A 21,418-nucleotide genomic window follows, 5' to 3' on the forward strand; every position below is an offset into this window, starting at 1 on the left:
AAATATTATGGTAAATATTATTTTTATTTTTTTAGTAGGCATTCAATTTATACTGTTTTAATACAATAATTTTAGACCCAGAATTACACATACAAGTAAATCTAAAAGGAGGAGAAAATACATGTTACATTTGTACACCAACATTAATGTGCCTGCAAGTTCCTATCATAACACAAAATTCTAGTGAAACTTAAAAGTGGCATATCCAGGTGTATGACTTCTATCTACAATTATCTCTGGGACCAAATGCATTCACATTCCTCCACATGACTCCACAAGACCACTTCATAAGGATTCACGGGCCCCAACATAGCACCAAATGAAGAATTTCCTTGCCACCAAAGATTCAGGGAATGAGCATAGAACTCCAAAAACTACTCTGAAGATGACTCTCTTTGTGTTTATTCTCACCATTTTCCAATTTGTTTAGATGTAGCTAAATATGGTCTACAAGTACCTACAAAAGAAGTTGGCCATAAAATTACTTATAATAACACAGCAAAATTTAGTTCTCTGCAAAATAAGTTAATATAATACTATTTGTTCCCTCCCATAGATAACTTTGGATTTGTAATATTTAATTTCCTTCACTTCTATTTTAAAAGAAAGAAAAAATATACAATAGGGGTAGCCAAACTATTGCATGGAAATATTTATCCCTTACTTTCTCTCCACTTTACAAAGCAAATTGTATGATTCTAACACTTAAAACAAAATAGACTTTAGGAATAATTTGTTCTAAACTACCTGTATAAGTTTCCTGTGGCTGCTGTATCAAATTACCACAAACTCTATGGCTTTAAAAGAAATTCTTTTCTGTCACAGTTCTGGAGGCTGTCAATCCAAAATCAGTATCACTGGGCCAAAATCTAGGTGTTGGCAGGTCTGTGCTCCCTACCAGGCTCTAGGAGAATCTGTTCCTTGACTATTCCTGGTGGATGCCAGCATTCCTTAGCTTGTGGCCACATCACTCTAATATGTTATTATAAATATTCTTGATGCAAAATATTTGTTCATATATGAATCTTTTTTTAAATGATAAAGTTTGAAAAGAGGTATTGTTGAGTCAGAGAGTATATTTGTTTAAGCCTATTCATGATAATGCTACATTTTTTCTAAAATGTCATACCAGTTTTTATTCACATTTTCAGTATGTGAGCACAGTTCCATTTCACCACTTCCTTGCTGATACCAAGAATTTTTGTTTTGTTTTGTTTTATTTTATATTTTAGATCTAAAAGTTTTAGTAAAAAGTAAACACACTCTTTGCTATTTTGCTTCAAAGTTATAACGTATATTTTTTAAAGTACCAATTGATACGTTAAGAAGTATCTTATTTTATCTTTATTTATTAGTGAAGAAAGGAAATTAGTTCTCAAACACTGTTAATGCACTGATGAGGGTGTGTTTGCACTCAGGCTTTACTCAGATCTATAAAGCAGGAAAATCACTAAATCTTCATGGGTAAAGAAAGCACCTATGGCCCAGTGAGAGAGCAGGGCTGTGACAGTAGAGGCAGGAGGCACATTGAAGTCAGAGAATTAAACAGAATGTAATATCTGTAAAGTTCGGCAGATAATAAAGAAACAGCAGGATGGTGATAGTTACATTAGCATGTACCCTATACTTTTGGTGTTCCAGTTACTAATATGAAATTGACTTCTTTTCACCCAAAATTTTCAACTTAATTTGAAGGATATTTTCTGTGGAAACCTAATTCTGATAAATATCTGTGGAAACATATCTTTTGCTTTGAAGACTTTTTTTAGAGCCTGCTTTCCTGGAATGAGTGGATTTCTAAAGATAGTGTGGAGGACATAACGTTGAAAGAAACCTTTTTCTTTTTCCTTCTATTTTCCACATAGTTCTCATTTATTTAGTTTATATATGCATAAAATAAAGGAAGATAGGACCCTTATTGCTTTTCAGTTTTATTTAAGATGTCATTTTCTAACAACATTGCATGGTAAGTAATAGCATGGAGGTAGTGATACCTAGCCAGTTAAGTTCTAGTTAAATTTAAAGTAGGAAAGAAAGGATCATAAATGAAAGTATTAAGCTGTAAAGATAAAAATACTAATATTTGCAGTTTCCTTTTTTTTTTAACCCATTGCAGTGTAGCTTGTAACTTCATCACAGTACTATAATGACTTTCAAATTGTCAAAATAACTGTTCTTTTCCATTCTCCATTGACCTCACTAAATGCTCATCATGTTGGACTTTGCATAGTGTTGTTGCCCTTTGACTTCCATAATGGTGTGTTTTCTTGGTTTTCCTTACCTTTCTCAGTGCTTGCCTAGTCCTTACAGTGCTTTAGATTTTTTTCTAGCTCTTCCGACAACCCCCCGCCATTTTTCTGTCTGAAAATTGTGATACTTTTCACCAGTGTTCTGGCTCTGTATTTCCAAATGCCTGCATTCTCACTTGTTTGTCATAAAATTTCCTCCAACTCAGTAAATCCAAGCTTGAATTGTTTCACCTAACCACCCATTCATTTAGTTTGGCTACCAGTCCCAAGATAGATGTTATGGCATTATCTTTATTTCTTCCTTTTCAAATATCTTGTAACCAAACTATCACCGCATATTTCTGGTTTCCATATGTTCTTCTCCAGTTGCCCTAGTGTAATGTTGAGTGTTGTGATTTGGCTTAGATTTGGTTGTCATTGGTATTTAAATAACCTTTATTAAAATGTAGAGATGGATTTTATACATATGATTTTGTCTTGTGAAGCCTGAGGGGAAAGTGAATGCCTTGGACAGGAGTCTTGCCTCATTCATTTTACATTTCTAGCACAGTTGCCCAGCACATAATAGATGTTGAAGAAATGTTTTTTGAAGGAACTGAGCAAATTAAGGGAAGAGCTTTCTTAGTTCTAAGTTCTGTGAGATGAGAGAATCCATTTGAATGGCAACTTTTTTTTTTTTTTTTAACCTTTTTGCCATAGAACACAGTACTTCAGTTGTTTGCATTTGTTGGTATTGTTAAAGGAATTCTAATGGTTCTTTTTACAAAATTGACGTACAGTATAAAATATTTTCCCTCTTCCGTTTTAGGTTTTGGAAGGAAGGATGTCGTAGAACACTTACTGCAGATGGGTGCTAATGTCCATGCTCGTGATGATGGCGGTCTCATCCCGCTTCATAATGCCTGTTCTTTTGGCCATGCTGAGGTTGTGAGTCTGTTACTGTGCCAAGGAGCTGATCCAAATGCCAGGGATAACTGGAACTATACCCCTCTGCATGAAGCTGCTATTAAAGGCAAGATCGATGTATGTATTGGTAAGTATTATTTGTTGATATCTAAATTGTACTATCAGCCTGACAGGTGTAACATTTTAAATGAAGGTTTACACAAGGAAGAAGGGTAACTTCTTCCTTGTTTTTTATTGCAGTGGAAATAGTGTTCCCAGAGAATAAATAAAGAAGGCTTTATTACTTATTCTTAGAAACAATTCTTTTCCACCAAGGGGAAGTAGAGAGATGGAAATCTAAAGTTGGTTAAGAACAAGTTTCGCAACATTAACTCTCCAAATGTGAGGCAAATGTCCACTGGTGTGGAACTAAGTTTTGATGGATTACTGTTATCAACTTTAGTTAATTTACAGTCTCTTTAAAAGACTGCAAGTTTTCCATCCTAGCATCAATGAGAACCATTATAAAGTACAAGTTCTAACTGAACTGGATGACATATTTGGAGGTTTTAGGTTGATTCAGGGAAGGTCATGTAGTACTAAGGCAAAACCTTTTTCTTTATGTTACTAAAATTGAACACCAGCTATTTTATTAGCACTGGAAAAGCTCTGAGTGGTTTGAATACAGTAGTTCAAGGCTTAATATTTTCAACATGTGCCATAGTCTAGAGAAAAAGCAATTTCAAACAAAATTGAAATTTTCAACGATTTTAAGTATTGTGATTATATGAAATAGTATTCAATCAGCATGTCTTTCTATTTTATATGTATCTAAGTATATATATTTTTAGATTTTGCTATATTTTATAAACTCTTTCATTTTGAATCTAAAACAAGCTTCTAGAGAACAAGCATAATTTCTCCTGAGTGTATCATCTCCTTCTTGAAACTTAAGGTGGTAGATGTTCGTTTAGCCTGTGGCAGGTTGATTTACATAATTGTTGTCTTCCTGAATGGCATCCATTTGTTTAGTCAGATATTTTTATGATAAAACTCAAATACATATGTCATTTTTAAAGGTACAGAGGTGGTGCCATTATTAAGATTTTCTCCCTCTTCATAGCCATCTCTTCCAGCCTCAAATATATTTTTTAGTGTTCCTCAAATTATTGCATTGCCTGACAAAACTTCTTTATCCCATTCTCTCTCATTATCCTTTGTCACTTCACCATCCATTGATGTGACCCTTTGGACACCTTATCCTTTTTGATCTTTGACATCTTCCATTTTCACTTGATTTACCCATTTCCTCCTATGTCTCTCACTAAAACAGCCATGTCCTAGACTAAGTCATTTCATAAAAGTAACCCAAAAAGCTTGAACTTACCACATATTCTCTGACCACTAAACATCTTAAGTTACTTGTGATAAGTTACTAAGTGATAACAATTATTGAACTTGACATGTATTCTTACCTAATCTTCTAGACCTTCAACTTCCCTACTTTCATCCTTTCTTGCTTCACTTTGTCATATCCATTGGATTTTTCTGTCATTAGTTATAGAATTTTATACAGTTTTTACCTTCTTGGAATATTATCCCTTTTAGGCTTCAGTGTTCTATTTTCCTACCTGTACCTCTCTGAATTTTTCATTCTCTCAGTGCTTTTAATACCTTATTGAAATTAATATTCCTCTCCTCCTCCTAAATCCACTTCCCAAAAGTATATAATGAAAATGCTCCTTTTATCTAAGTTCATTTATTGGTTTTTTGAGTGTCAGTTATAAATTGAGGTTCAGTTTCAGACAACCCATTTCCTACCATAAAAATACTAAAATTCATTCCATAACTAAAAATATAAATATATACTTCTATAAACATTAGAATATAAAACCAAACTCTTAATATAAAGCTATATTATAAATATTCCTTTTGGGTCATTTTCTTGCACGGGCAGAATTGAATGAGGCCTTTCTAATTCTGAGTGCAGTGATATTTGTATCTAAACTATATACTTTGTTTTCCTAAATCTCCCACAGGCAAGCATAGGCATTCTTTATTGCCCAAAGAACTTTTAAGTAATTAAAATTAATTAAAATTTAATTAAAATTTAAGTTTTTTGAATATTTTTATTGATGATTGTGATTCTGATATTATAGATTCTCCTCTTGAAGTGATTAAACCCTTTTTTTTTCCACTGAAAACTACTGATGTCTTACTTTATCCGTTAAAAATTGCAAAGGAGCATGTCTTTGCTGATGTTGTGTGCTTTGGAGATGTAGATTTGTTTCATCCAGTTGTGGATTCAAAAGGCTTTACACGTCATAAGTTAGCACATCACGCTTTATCTTCAGTTCCACTGATCATAGTAGAATTGGTCACCATTTTGTTGATGATGATCAATAAGATTGTGTGGGACTCATTATAAGGACATAAATGTGTTTGATATTTGGGTGGGAGTTGAAGTTAAGCTTTTAGCTCGTAACCTCTTATGAGTTGACATTGGCTAGGATGGTCTAGGAAACCAGGCTAGGATGGTCTAGGAAACCATCAATTGTATACTATAGAGTCTAAGGTCTAAATAATACAGAATATTCACAGAATTATAAAATATTTATTAAATTAAATAGAAAATACATTTCTCATCTATTTCTCATACAACTGAATCTATAAATCTTTGCATAATGGGTCAATAAAACTAAGAAAGCCTCCTGTATGTTGTCTTGGCTAGATTGTTGTGTTGCCCTTGCTAGATTGCTGTGTTTCCCAGTAAAACACAGATCTTAAAATATCATATTGCTTTATTATATTTAACTCTTTACATAATAAGAGGCATTTATTATGTTTTGTTTTTGGTTTTGTTTTTTTGCGGTACGCGGGCGTCTCACTGTTGTGGCCTCTCCCGTTGCGGAGCACAGGCTCCGGACGCGCGGGCTCAGCGGCCATGGCTCATGGGCCCAGCCGCTCCGCGGCATGTGGGATCTTCCGCGGCATGTGGGATCTTCCCGCGACCGGGGCACGAACCCGTGTCCCCTGCATCGGCAGGCGGACTCTCAACCACTGCGCCAGCAGGGAAGCCCTATTATGTATTTTTAACATTTATTTTGCAATATAGATTCATAGGAAGTTGCAAAAATAGTACAAGAAGATCCATGTATCTATCCTTCACCCAGTTTTCCCCAGTGGTTACATCTTATGGAATCATAATACAGTATCAGAAATAGGACACTAGTGTTGGTACAGTGTGTATAGTTCTATGCCATTAATCACACGTTGAGATTCATGTAACTACTACTGCAGTCAAGATACAGAACATGTTATCAGACTCCCCCAAAGATCCCCCTCATTCTACTTATTTATAGCCTACTTTTATAATGACCTACTCCCCATCCCACATCCTTAACCCCTGGCAACCACTAATATGTTCTCATGTGTATAATTTTACCATTTTGAGAATTTTATATAAATAGAATCATACAGTATATAATTTTTTGAGATTGGCTTTTTTTTTTTTTTCACTTGACCTTCCAGATTTTTTTTTTAATTGCTGATTATTATGCCATGGTGTTGATGTACCATAGTTTAGCCATTCACCAATTGAAGAACATTTTGGTTGTTTCTACTTTTTGGCTATTACAAATAAAGCTCCTGTGAACATTTGTTTACAGGTTTTTATGTGGAGATGAGTTTTCTTTTCTCTAGATAAATGCTCTGGAGTGTGATTGCTGGGTAATACAGTAAGTATATGTTTAGCTTTTTAAAGAAACTGTCATAGTATTTTCCAGTGTGTTCCATGATTTTTCATTCCTAACAGCAATGTATGAGAGATCTAGTTTCTCTGCATCCTTGCCAGGATTTGGTATTGTCACTATCTTTTATTTTAGCTGTCCTAATAGCTCAACAGCGTTTTAATTTCCACTTCCCTAATGGCTAGTGATGTTTCACATGCTTATTGCCATCTGTATCTCCTCTTTGGTAAAATGCCTCTTCATGTCTTTTGCCCTTTTTCTTGAAATGGAGTAGGATGTGTATTATCTGGGATGCTTGTAGTTGCAAATAACAGAATACCTCAACAATAATCGCTTAAACAATAAAATCTTATTGACTCACATGATAGAAAGTCTGCACGAGGTTTTAGGATTGACTCAGGAGTTTCAACAATCTCTAAATAGGCAAACATGTTAGCTTTTCCCTCTTGGTTTCAAGCTCCAAGCATCATATTCTCACATCAACATCCAAAGCAGGAAAGGAGGAGGTAAAAAAAGGGCTTTTTCTACTTAAGATTTTTTTTTAAGAAGAAAAATCTTTCCCAGAAAACTTCCTCTTAAGAGCCCATTTTTCGGAAGTAGGTTACATGTTCACCCCCTGCAGTAACCACTGGCAAACAGGAATGAGATTATCAGAATTAGTACCAGTCATGATTTATCCCCTACATCTGGGCACCTTGCTTCCCGAATAAAATTGGATTTTTTTAAGTAGTAAGAAGAGGAAATAAGTTTGAGTGGATGATTAATGATGTTTCCACAGAAGGATAAAACAAGTAAGATATAAGACTTATTAGTAACATGCCTAGGAGTGGGATTGCTGGGTGGAATGATAAGTGTGTGTTGAATTTTACAAGAAGCTGCATTTCCCTGATGGCTGAATGTGTTGAGCATATTTTTATGTACATATTGATCATTTATGTGTATTCTTTTGTGAGGTCTCTGTTCAGATCTTTTGACTTTTTTTCCTTATTATTCCCAAGTTTTGAGAATTCTTTTTTGTGTTATGGATATAGACCTGTGTTGGATTTATATATTGTGAATCCTTTCTCCCAATCTTGCCTTTCATTTTCTTAATGGTGTCTTCAGGCAAGCAAAAGTTTTCAATTTTGGTTGAAGTCCAATTTGTCAGTTAAAATAGAAAAAGTATTTGGTGTCTTCCCAGCACTGGAATAAGGTGAGGTATCTAATAGACAATTATTCTTAGGTTAAACACAGTTTATAGTGAAATAAGATTATAGTTTTAATTATCAATACATTGCAGAAATTCAGGAAAGCAGGTTTTGGTTTAAGGGTCTCTGCTTGAAGTGCCTTATGATAACTTAGGATACACTTTTAAAAATTAAAATGAAAGAATTGGCTACCCCATAATGAAAAATTGAATGTATTATGTGGCTCATTTTTAAGATTTAAAAGTCAGGTGGATCTTGTTTAATTAAAAAATAATTATCCAAAATATGCATGGTTATTTCTGTGATAACATTGTTTGCCCCTACTATTTGGAAGTATATTTCTAGAATCTAGGGAAATAGGTTATTTTTAATAACTTGTTGCATGAAATCTTTCTGTGAAGGAAGACATTAATTTGTAATACTTAAACTTTTTTTTTTTTTGGTTTGTGCTATCCCTTGGCTCTTCTGAGATCAAAAGACACACACAGATGTTCTTTGAGCTGTTTCTTCATGTCACTGGCTTTGGTCATAGTTTTTCATATTCCCGCAACATTGAGACAGGAGTTATAAGCAGTTTAAGTAGTTCAAAGACAGTCTTTATAGTTCTGGTGTAGTCTTAACCTCTAGTTCTCATTGGCATCTCGGAGTAGAGTAGCTATCTGTCCACTCAATAGTATATTTCCTTTCCTTTTTTTTTTTTCCTACAAAATGTGAGTTGGGAGCCAAATATAAACTTTGGAGCACAAGTTTTAAGGACCAGAGTACGATTTACCATATTTTATTTTTTCCTACCTTTGTTATTTAGGGATTACATTTTCACATAGAGTCCTCTTCAGCCTGGGTCTATGAGTGAGGGAACTCCCCTGCTATCACTTTCCAACTTGTAGCAGAAGCAAGGAATGAACTTATTTTACTAATAAGCCTTTGAGATTATGGAGAACATTGTTACTGGCCATAACCTAGACTACCCTGACTGACTACACTCTATTTATGAAATTGAATTCCTAAGTAAACAATAAAGAAATGGTTACGAAGAATAACTTGTTTGGTTACCATCACAGAGAAAAATATCTTGGAGCTGATCCCCAAGTGAATCAGGGTCATAAACACAGTTCAAAGTGCTTTCCTACTTAATAATTAGCATATACAAGTGGTATGTGCATAGTGATGAATTAAACTAAAATTGTTGTAATCAAAATATATTTGCTTTCCAATGCAGCTGTAGGGTCAAGTGACAGTCTCTTAAACTGAATCAGGTAAGGTGTCAATTTGAGCATGCTTCCAATCAGTCAGTGTCTTGTTATGTGCACCTTTGGTATTCTGCTGAGATTGTACTTGGTTCTTCTTGGCTGATCCTATTGTTAATCTTCTGTGGTAAGGAACTAACAATAATTGTCTCATTTATTCTTGTATTCTTGTTGCCTATAGCTGGTATCTAATTGTATACTCAAGAAATGTGTGTGGAATGACAGAACAATTCACAGGAAGATGACTAGGTTCTCTCTGGCTTTTTTGCATTACTTTGTGTTAACGTGGATAAGGAAGTTGAGTAATTTTCTACTCCTTTTTTTTTTTTTTTTTTTTTTTTTGCGGTACGCGGGCCTCTCACTGTTGTGGCCTCTCCCGTTGCGGAGCACAGGCTCTGGACGCGTAGGCTCAGCGGCCATGGCTCACGGGCCTAGCCGCTCCGTGGCATGTGGGATCTTCCCAGACCGGGGCACGAACCCGTGTCCCCTGCATCGGCAGGCGGACTCTCAACCACTGCGCCACCAGGGAAGCCCTCTACTTCTTCTTGATTAGGTGGTATTTTGAGATTCTTTTATTTTAAAGTTATGTGAATTTGCAGCATGTCAGATAATACTCTATTTATATACAAATATAAAACGTATAGTCAGATATAAATTATGTGTAGATAATCTACCATTTGTCAAATCGTCATTCTTCATTAAGGATGGGTTGTTGAATATTGGTTCCGAGCATGCATTGACTTCTGGTTATGGATTTTCTATAAGGAATGGGCAGTCATACACTTTTTGTTGTTACTTGTAGATTAAACCCATGAGTTCTCCTGTCATGAACTGAAGAGTTGATACAGGGAGGGAGAAGAAAGAAAAAGGTGATGTTGGTACATTTACCAAAAATTGCTTTGGTTACATGATACATAATACAGTGTTTTCCCTTGAGGCAGCCCAAAGTACCTAACCAAACAATTTCACTAATATTTATAACCTATGCATGAAGCAGATGATTCAAATTACCTACCATTTTACTAGTGAAGAAAGGAGAAAGCTGTTACTTTGCCACAGTCTGTAGAGCTGATATAAAGTTGTTATAATAAGAAATGTTTTCTTGACTAAGAACAGAAAGTTCTCTCTGCTTAGTGAGATTTACTTGAGTGTATTTTAAGAATAAAAAACTAATTTCATTCTTTAAATGTGCCAAACAAATCCTTCTTTATTCTTAGTTCAGCTTTTTAGATCATCTAATATTTAACAAATTTAAAGTGGTAATTTTACCCTGCTTTAAAAACAAAAACAAAAACAAAATCTTAAGATAATCTATTTACTAAAGCTTAAACTGTTTTTATTATTATAACTCACTCCTAAAGTAGTATCTCTTTCATAATTTCCAGGCAACTCTATTTTATGTATCTTTTATCTAGAAAGATATATTTACTTTCCTTGTTCAAACTCTGTTTTAAATTACCTTATCTACACACTCGTGTTTCTCTTTAGATCATATAAATCTTTCTCCTTTACTAAATTACCTGATCACTTCCATGGTCCTTTGATGAAAAGTCCTGGAACTTGGGAGTGGCATGGGATTGAGGGTGGGGGGAGAGAAGGGTGGGACTGCTTCTGGTACATTCTTGTCTTTTCAAATATAATACATTGAAGATTAACAGCTTTCTGGGTTTTGTCTTAACAGTAATATTAAGAGTAATAGATGTTCATTTAAAAAAAATTAGCAAGTACACTGATAATAATTGTCACACCTCATTTTCTGTCCATTTAGATTTATGTAGCCAATAAATGAAAATCGGTTAAAATGTAAAAAATTTAAAATTTAATTCCTCAGTTGTACTAGCCACATTTCAAGTGCTTAATTACCATATCTGGCTATTGGTTACCTTATCAGAGTGTGTAGATATTGAAATTGCCATCATTGTAGAAAGTTCTATTGGATAGGGCTGTTATAGTCAGTGTACCTGTGTCCATAGTCCTTTCTACATAAAAATGAGATCATTCCACGCATGCTGTTTTCTTATTTTTTCACTTTGTGTTATGACCATATTTCATTATCAGTGAATATTTTTGTCTAATCTCATTTTTTTTTTTTTTTGCGGTATGCGGGCCTCTCACTGTTGTGGCCTCTCCCATTGCGGAGCACAGCCTCTGGACGCGCAGGCTCAGCGGCCATGGCTCACGGGCCCAGCTCTTCCACAGCATGTGGGATCTTCCTGGACCGGGGCACGAACCCGTGTCCCCTGCATTGGCAGGCAGACTCTCAACCACTGCGCCACCAGGGAAGCCCTCTAATCTCATTTTTAAAGGCAGTCAAGAATTATATAGAAATAACCACTTTTAAAATCATTCACCTATATTAGGCCATTTAGAATATTTCTGATTTTTCACTATTTTATAAACAGTACTATAGAGACTATCATTTTCATTAATTACATATGTAAACCCTGATTACTTTAGGATAAACTACTGGAAAGCTAGAGCTTCTTAATAAGAATCAAAGAAATGTAGCTGCTGGAGTACTCTATTAGGGCTCTTGATTTAGTCTGTCACATTATCTATCCATATGCCATCCATAAATGAGCTAGGTTAAGAAAATTCATTTCCCACACCTTCCTTACTCTTTGTAAAAATTCATTGAAAATTCAGTGAAGTCTTGAGAATTTGTTTCACTTGCTTTTGTTTCATTTTTCTCTCTCTTCCCTTTTTCTGCAAGAATACTTCCCTTTGGCATTTTTTTTTTTTCTTTTGCGGTACGCGGGCCTCTCGCTGTTGTGGCCTCTCCCGTTACGGACCACAGGCTCTGGACCCACAGGCTCTGGACGCACAGGCTCAGCGGCCATGGCTCACGGGCCCAGCCGCTCCGCAGCATGTGGGATCTTCCCGGACCGGGGCACGAACCCGTGTCCCCTGCATCGGCAGGCGGACTCTCAACCACTGCGCCACCAGGGAAGCCCTCCCTTTGGCATTTTTAACATTACTTTTCCATATAAAAACTGAATTGGGATCTTTTAAACAAGTCTCAATGTAGCATTTTCATAAAAACTAAAAAAAGAAAATGGCAAAATTCCATACTTGTATCCTTAAAAAGGAGAAGAGCCAAAAATGATAGCAGTTTTTCCCTTCTGAAATAATCCCTGGTTAGAGTGTTTATGCATTTACCTGATATATTTGGGATTACTTTAGTAGGCATTCTGGTTAATGGTGTTAAATATATATTGATATGTTTATATAGAGAGTTTGATATTTGTTCATTGTATTTTATTAAAATTCCCAGAATGAATGTCTTTATTCTCCTAAGCACTTAAGAAATATATCAAAGGTGCTTAAATTAGGGGGAAAAAGGTCAAGTAACAAGAACAAAAGAACAACCAAAAAAACACCTCATACATTTTATAAAGTGATGTAATGCTTTGCTTACTGCTCAAGACTGTCTGTTAAATTAATTATATGTTTGCACTTACTTTTAGATTAAACATGATTGTCCAAAACAGTCTATGGATTTCAGTGAGATGCATGGCTTAAGTTTGGTGTTGTATGAAAGTGGTATTTGAGGCAAATGGCTCATGTAACCAGTGGGTTCTCTTTACATGGTTATCGTGTTATCTGAAACGCATGTATATTAAAACTGTGTCCTTGCTTTGTACAGTTCCCTGGTAACTGAGATTTCAGAGGCAGGCCCAGATTGGAGATAAAGACTCATGGAGTCCTTCTCACTCCCCATTTTCAGCTGACCAAACTAGAAAGTTGTTAAGTATAATAATTGCAGTTTCAGGCTTTAAAAAAATGTTATGTATTTTTGTTGTTTTAGTTCTTCAGTTATTTAAATCTGCTAATTCTCTTTTTTTAGATGGGGGTGGGTGTTAGACTTTTCATCTGTAAACAGAATCCAGGATTAAGAATGTAACCTTATTGTGAGTTGTTTCATATTCTGCCCTCAGGTATGACAGTACAAATAAGACATTAAGAAATCCCACAGTGTGTCCAAATATATATTTATTTTGTGTCAAGCCTGAAAATTTCTATATTTGTTGTGGTACAAATAATCATGGTTACAGATAGAGGGCATATAATTCATTTTGCCTTTGGGGGGCACAATTTTGAGCGTTGATCTTTTGAAAGAACCTTTTGTACTTGAGTATGAGGATGGAGGGAACAAGAGAAGGAAGTATTCTAGTGGGTCTCCTAAAATGGAACCCTGGCTGCCTTGGTGTTACTGCAGAGTCTGGTTGCCTGCTTTCCCACAGGGTGTTGTTGAATGGGGTTAGGAAGAGGACATTGGTCGCTGGAGGAAGGTATTTAGGACAGATGCATAGATGTGCCCTTTAGAATTCACATGAAGGAAAGAAAGCTTGAGTTACAGTTCTGGTGTGATCTTGGCTTCTACTTGTGTAGAATGATAAGGTAGAAATTAAATGCTTGGCTTTAGAATTAAGTATGAATTCCCCTTTACCACAAATAATTTAGTTACTTTGAGCCTCAATTTCTCACGTATAAGGTGGGCATCAGACCTACTGCATCAGGTTCTTATGGAAAGTTAAATGAAATAATAAAGCAGGTAGAGCCTCAGCAAGTGCTTGTTTCCTTCCACTCTCTTTTCCCTTGGGTGGCAGCATAAGGTGTTCTCAGAGATCATTTCTGTATTCTGACACTCGGTAAAAACGTAATGACAGATATGTGGCTCTTTGTTGCCTTCATTGTGAATTAGTTTATGTCCTTTGTTTCATATTCATTGTTACTTTGTAAACTTGAATTATGATTTGATAAGACATGAAACTTTTTAAAAAATGGCAGTTTATGCCTTTTAACTTAGCAGAGACATTGCAGGTAGGATAATGGAAAATTATCGTAACATAAACATTTTCCCCACAAATACTTCAATAGCAGGAGTATGAAGTTCTAGTGATTTGTTGTGACTAAGTAAAAAGCGTATGAAAGCTTGACAAATGCAAAGAGATGTGAACAATGATAAGTTTTTAAAGGCAAATTAATTATGAGTAAATAGTTCTTCAAGTTGCTAGAGGGCATCATAATTGCTGTTTCTGAAAATTGCAGCCCTCTAGGAATGAGAGAAGGGAAAGAGCAAAGGAGGAACTCTGTTAAAAGAAAAAGGCATTCTTTTCCTCCTCACTGTGGGGGAAAGGAGCTCAGGTGGGATGTGAGAAACGTGATTGAATACTGTCATTAAGAATATCACTCATAGGATAATTTATCGAAAACAAGCTACATTAAAAAAATTATTTGATATATTTCCCAAAGAATGAAAACTTACCAGTTATGTTCTTTGCCTCCTTCAGGTTGAAAGTACAACAGTATATTGAGGTTCCAATCATTTGAATTCTTAGAGACATAGGAAAATAATAGTTGTGATATTATTTCTTAAGAAACTAAAATTCAAAGCAGAATCAGAATATTATGGTACTGGCTCAACCCTGTGTTCCTTGTGAAAAATGTTTTCAAACATGTGACTTTAAACCTTGTATCACTAAAACTGTAGCACTAAAACTGAATTGGTCTTAATATTTTATAGTGGGGGCATTTGCCTGGAAATGCTAGTAAGTCCTTGAGGCCTTACTCAGCTCTTAACAATTTAGGTGTGGACTCAGAAAGGCGGGTGAAACTTCTCTCAGAGAGATTGGGAAGCACCTTTTGCATGTGGTTGCTGTCCCTAGAACTGTAAAAATTCTGTCATCCTGTTATAAACTTACGTGGTCAGACTATAATATCTACTTCGTTACTTATTAGTGTTTTATTTACATGACTCTAGTCAAGTATTAGAAAAAGTAATCTTCCCCTAAGTACAAGGAAGTATAAAACAATAATTGGGCACAAACGAATTCATTGTTCCTAGGGCTGTTACCAGTTTGCCTTTATTTTAATCCAACTGGTATTTTTTTAGCACTCTGTGCATGGGATTCTATTTTTGAAAGGCAGATGAAAAGGTCCTGATTGAAGGGATAGGGTGTTTATTGAGTTCCTATTGTGTGCTAAGAACCAAGCTAGGTTTATATATATTGTCTCAATTATGACAGCAATCCTTGGAGGAAGGTAGTGAAAGAGGAAATTGAAATTGACAGAGGTGAAGTCACTTGACTCAGGCCAGACAATTGCTAAGTAGAGAGCAGTATTCTCAAACCCAGGTTTGTCTGACTCCTAGACAGGGCTTTCTTTTAGACTTGATTCTCTAGGGTTTCCAGGTAGAAAGGAGATATGCTTTGTTATAATCATTCTTATATTTGTTCTACTGCCTGCTTTATCTTATAATAAATTGTGGTTTGTGTAAGCAGATAATGCTGATTTCCCAGATGTATTGGGGCCTGCCTTAACTCCTTATTGAAAAAAGGATATAATTGAATTGGATATAAGAATCTGCTATATACACATACAGAATAATCTATACCTAAGTTACTCCATATGTAACGGACCTTTTCAAAAATTCTTGGTCTTCTCTGTTTATAGGAAATCTTGATAATGGGAGCAAAATTTAATTGGAGGATTCTTTTATTATTATAACATTTCATGCCAAAGTTTGATCATAAAGAACTAGTCTTATGTAAATTCAGTAAAATTTTATTTACTTGGATTAGCTTTTTTGAGTAAGTAATTAAATATTTTCTAATGTCTTTAAAAAAATTCTTACATGCACATGTGTACTATATGTTAGCCACTGTTCTAAGAGCTCCTTAAATATTTATTTGTTTTGTCCTCCTAATAACCCCATGAGTAGGTACTGTTATTATCTCCTGATTTACTGGTGCGGAAATGGAAGTACAGAGAGGTGATGTCGCTTCCTGGGGTCCCAGAACTAGGAGGTGGTGGAACTGGGATTCTAACCCATTCAGTCTGGTTCCAGAGGACCAACTGTTAACTGTGGTGTTTTGCCATTAGTTAAGTGCAGCAGACTTAGGAGAGAATTTGATTTTTTTGAACTTATTTTAGCTCAATGAACTATCTACCTTTATGTGCCTCATTAGATGGAAACCCATTTGTAACTTTTTTCCGTGTCCCTCACCAGGAAAAAATAAGAATACATTTTTTTCCTAAGTTCAAAGGCACATAAAGACAGATAGTTCCTTGAGGTAAAATTATGTATCACAAGTATGCTAGTCCCAGTTGTTGACAGAATTCTGAATTTTTGGTGACTTTTGTATGAAAGGCAAAGACTAAAAAAAGTATAGTTAAAAACCTGGACTTTTACACAATAGAAAATTACTTCTTGACTATTTTACTTTAGACTTATTTCTACAGTCTCAGCATTATCACAGATTCTAAATTAATGTATTTATTTTATATTGGAATTGTTTATTTAATGCTACACCATATTTAATGTTGTTTGCTTGATAAGAACTGCCCAATTCTTATTTCTCCATTGGTTACAAATTAATTACTTTAAAGAGCAGCTTTAAGAGAAGTATTGTTTTGGCGAACATACTTAAACAGCATGTGTAAAGATCATTTTTGTCTGAGGAGAAATATCTCTCATTATAAAAATAATATATATTTGTAATAAACATTAAAACACTGTAGAAATATGTAAAATAGAGACATTTTTGTAAAGATTCATTTACCACGTATAGCCATATCTACATAATACTTTAAATTTAAGATCTGTTACTGCTGTAGATGCCCATTGAGGTCCGCCCATGTACTCTAGAACTAACGCCTCTTTCCCCATCACCATTGTTTTTATTGCCTCTTCCAGCTTCTCTGGCCAAGCTTTTGAAGTCCAGAACCAGATTTGAGGCAAGCTGGAGCAAATTCTCTTTAATGAGAGTTTGGAATTAAGGTTCAGATAGTACAAGTATATGTATTGTCTGTAGCTGAGGGTGATGGCAATAAAGCTGGGAGACAGGGATAGGCAGCAGCAGGATAAATTTGGGGACATGTTTCTGCCTTTGCTTTTGATGAGATGCCTCTATTCTTCAATAAATTTTCGTGTTGTTTAAGCCAGTTAAAGTAGTTTTTTCTCCCTTGTAATTAAAAAAAAAAAGCCCTCTAATTGATAAAGTCAGTACTCAAAGATATATTCATAAGTCACAGCATCTTAAAATTAAAAGAATCCTTAGAAATCATTTTTATTATTTACCTTTTACTATTATTTACTGTTTTTAAAAACACTAGTTAGTATTTTATTGATTTACTATTTGTTTATTTCCTATTATGTTATTAAACCACAGAAATCTTCCTTCAAATGAAATCTAATGCAGTAACCCAATGTGTAAAAGTGTTGAGAGGGGAGAAGCATAGACCTTCATGTATTCCACCTCACAAAAGTTCGTGTGTGTGTGTGTGTGAGTGTGAGTGCGGGGAGTAGGTGTGGTTTTAGCCAGGAGCAGTTTTGCCCATTGAGGAGATATTTAGCAATATCTAGAGACATTTTTGGTTGTCACAGTGGGGGAGGGCTGTTTACATCAATTGGGTAGAGGTCAGGGGTGCTGTTATCATCTTTCAATGCCCAGGGCTACTCCCTACTGTTGCAAGTTCACGTTGCAAGACAAGCCAAGGCCAAAGCCAGGGCCTGACTAATTTGACTAGAAACGATGCCACAAGTGCCAGCTCCTTGTGGTCCTTGTACTATACAGCAAAAAGGATGACACTGAGAGGAGAAGGGCTGAATGACTGCAGCACAAGTTGTGGGATCCTCTGTTGCTGAAGAGCCAATAGAAGGGGAGATGAAGAAAGCCCCCTACCCTACCTCATCAGAAGTGGGAAGTGATGAGGGAAGGTAGAGAGGTGAGTAGAAGGTGGCCTCACAGTAGCTCCTTGCAAGTCTCTCATCCTTCATTTCCAGAGGTCACAAGGCATTTGCACCAAGACACAGATGAACTGTGATTCAAGTCTTTGCTTAGCATGTGAGGATACTTGCAGAGTCTCCAGGGCACCATGGTGGAGCCATCACCCTACACCTGCAGTAAATAATTATCTGGTCCAAAATGTCAGTAGTTCACCCTGCTCTAGAGTAGTGCTGTTCGGTAGGTATATAATGCCAGACATGAATGTAATTTAAATTTTTCTAATAGCCACATTAAAAAGAAACAGGTGATATTAATTTAATAATATATTACTTAAAGCAGCATATACAAAATATTATTTCAACATATGAGTATAGAACATTATTATGCTAAGTGAAATAAGTCAGAGAAAGACAAATACTGTATCACTTATATATGGAAATATAAAAAATACAGCAAACTAGTGAATATATCAAAAAAAGAGGCAGACTCACAGATATAGAGAACGTAATAGTAGTTACCAGTGGGGAGGTAGGGGAGGGGCAATATAGGGTTAGGGCAGTGGGAGGTGCAAACTGTTGGGTGTAAGATAGGCTCCAGGATGTATTGTACAACCTGGGGAATAGAGCCAATATTTTGTAATGACTGTAAATGGGAAATAACCTTTACAAATGGTATATAACATTAAAAAACATTATTAATGAAAAATTTTATATTTTTTTCAACTGGTTTCTGAAATCTAGCGTATATCTTCTACTTAGAGCACATCTCAATTCAAGCAAACTTTTCATCAGTAATACTTGATCTGTATTTAGATTTAATAAAATTTACAGTTGAAACAGTAGATTCACATATCTAAGGTGTTCAAAACATATTAAACATCTTCCAATAACTGAATCATGTACCAGTGTATCATGTATCAACTTAATATTTAAATTAATTAAAATAAAATATAATTAATAATTCAGATCATCAGTCTCACTAGCCACATTTCAAAGACTCAATACTTACATATGGATAGTGGCTACTATGTTGGACAGTGTAGCTCTAGGCACTAGAAGATCACTTAATCATCTTAATTTATGGCTAACCAGGCCAAGCTAAGACCACACAACCATTACTTCAGAACTTTTCTCCAGCTTGCTTGGATCTCTGTTCATTATATACCAGAATACCTGCTCTTAAATCTCCATTTCAGAAGAGTTTTATAAGTAGGGTCACATTAGGCTAGGCATTATATTATGAGGTTCTCAGAGGTTTTTCCAAAGGATATTAATTAAGATGAAAGAAGCCTACTTCACTCAGTGAATGTCACTACTCATTCAGTGAAAGATACCACTGATCATCAAAAAAAAATCAACATGAGTCTAGTTTATGTTGAGAGAAACTTACTGATTAGCCTGAGTGTGTTGACAGGGAATAGAACTGATCATTCTTTCTGAGTCCCAAATTTAATTTGCTATGTAGAACCAGTATTTATCTCCTATGAATGTTAGAATTTGAAGGATTTAAATAGTTAGTTTATTTGGGGGTGGAAAGTGCTGGTAAGAAGATGGATCTTAATAAAGGAAGAGAATTCTAAAAAATATAAAGAGGAAATAAAATATTTTTAAAACAAAGAATTTTTCGGATGAAAATAAATATTAAATTTATATCAAAGAGTTTTCTTTGATTTGCCTAGTCAGACCTTATATATCTTGGTTCTAGAGTAGTGTTTGTAGGAATGTATTTAATGCTATTAACATTTATTTTAAAGTAATTTTTAAGGTATAACATAATTTAATTGATGTTACCTAAATTAAATTTATCCCAAGAATAGGAATATGGTGTTTTTACACTTGTAAAAATATCGTTTTTTGCAAATATACATGGAAACAGATTTATAGTTAAATCATTGCTTAATATCTGCTATATAGTATAACATACACTATAGTTAGGATAGGTTCACAAATTATTTACCTCTGACGTATTACTCTAAAACTTATTGCTTTGTTTTGAATTATCAACTATTTTTTATAGTAGTTCCTAATTTATATGTGTAATATATTTTTCTGTATCATTGAGTTTATCCTGTTTGAGCTTCTTGAACGTATAAATTTGTGTCTCTTACTAGTTATGGGAAAATCTTAGGCATTATCTCTTCAAATATGTATGTGTTTCTTTTAAGACTGATGACAACATATTAGACCTTCTCACTCCATCCTTTGTCCATGATTATTTCTCCTTGCAGCGTTCTTGGATCTGTTGACATGTTTTCCAGGACAATAAATTTCTCTTCAGATTTATCTAATCTGCGATTAAACCCCTCTATTGAGCTTTTAAAAAATTAGCTTTATTGAATTACAACATAAAATTAGTTTGAGATAATGAAATAAAATGCATCCATTTTAAGTATATAATATTGACGAGTTTTGACAAATGTATTCGCCCATGTAACCAGTACCACAATTTAATAGAGCAGTTTTATCACTCTAAAAAGTTCTTTGGTGTCCATTTGCAGTCAGTTTTCTCTTCGCCTCCACCATCCCCAGGGAACAATTGATCTGTTTTCTGTCACTGTAGATTAGTTTTCTGTTCTAGAAATATGTTCTTTCCTGTATGGCTCCTTTTGCTCAGCATGTTGTAGAGATTTCATCCCTCTAGTATGAGTCAATAGTTTATTTCTTTTTATTGCTTAGTAGTATTCTTTTGTATGGATATGCTACAATTTGCTTATCCTTTTACCTGTTGATGAATATTGAGATGTTTTTCATTTTTTTTGCTTTTCTAAATAAACATATGAAATTTTCATGTGCAGGTGTTTTGCATGGACATATTTCTTTTCCTCTTGGATAAATATCTAAAAGTAGGATGTTAGAACATACAGTAGTGTATATTTACCTTTATGATAATTGCCAAATTGATTTCCAGAGTAGTTACATACCACTCTACAGGCCCACCAGCAATGGATGAGAGTTCCAGTTTAGTACATTCTCATTAATATGGAATACCATTAATAATAAAAGATGGGTCATTGCCCATCTTTTAAATTTGCATTTTCTTTTGAATAATAATATTGAGCATCTTTTCGTATATTAGAAGTTTGTACATCTTTTGTCTTATGCATTGACGATTATAGCTAGCTAAAATTTGGTCTCTTAGTATTTTGCTCCAAAATTAAAAATTTTATTTGCTAAACTTGGTGCTTTGTGTGATTTAATTTTAGAAACTCAGTCAAATGAGTATTTCTATACTCTAATTAAAAGGGTAAGATGAGGCTTCCCTGGTGGCGCAGTGGTTGAGGGTCCGCCTGCTGATGCAGGGGACACGGGTTCGTGCCCCGGTCCGGGAGGATCCCACATGCCGCGGAGCGGCTGGGCCCCTGAGCCATGG

The 21,418-nt window shown here is 35.0% G+C and overlaps 1 protein-coding gene across 3 annotated transcripts in view; it reads left to right on the forward strand.

Moving 5' to 3' along the window:
* The window catches only part of TNKS (tankyrase), a 174,580-nt gene that overhangs the window by 21,728 nt on the left and 131,434 nt on the right, over nt 1–21,418 (forward strand). For all 3 annotated transcript variants that reach the window (XR_003436266.1, XM_027122750.1, XM_027122751.1), the window contains exon 2: nt 3,058–3,282. Coding sequence is in view for 2 of the 3 variants with exons in the window: in XM_027122750.1 (XP_026978551.1) it covers nt 3,058–3,282 (225 nt within the window). In the remaining variant the exon portion in view is untranslated. The remainder of the gene's footprint in view (nt 1–3,057; nt 3,283–21,418) is intronic.

Source organism: Aethalodelphis obliquidens, unplaced genomic scaffold (genome assembly GCF_003676395.1).
Source record: "Aethalodelphis obliquidens isolate GAN/ISIS:26980383/991018 unplaced genomic scaffold, ASM367639v1 scaffold25, whole genome shotgun sequence".
In the NCBI taxonomy this organism is placed as follows: domain Eukaryota; kingdom Metazoa; phylum Chordata; class Mammalia; order Artiodactyla; family Delphinidae; genus Aethalodelphis; species Aethalodelphis obliquidens.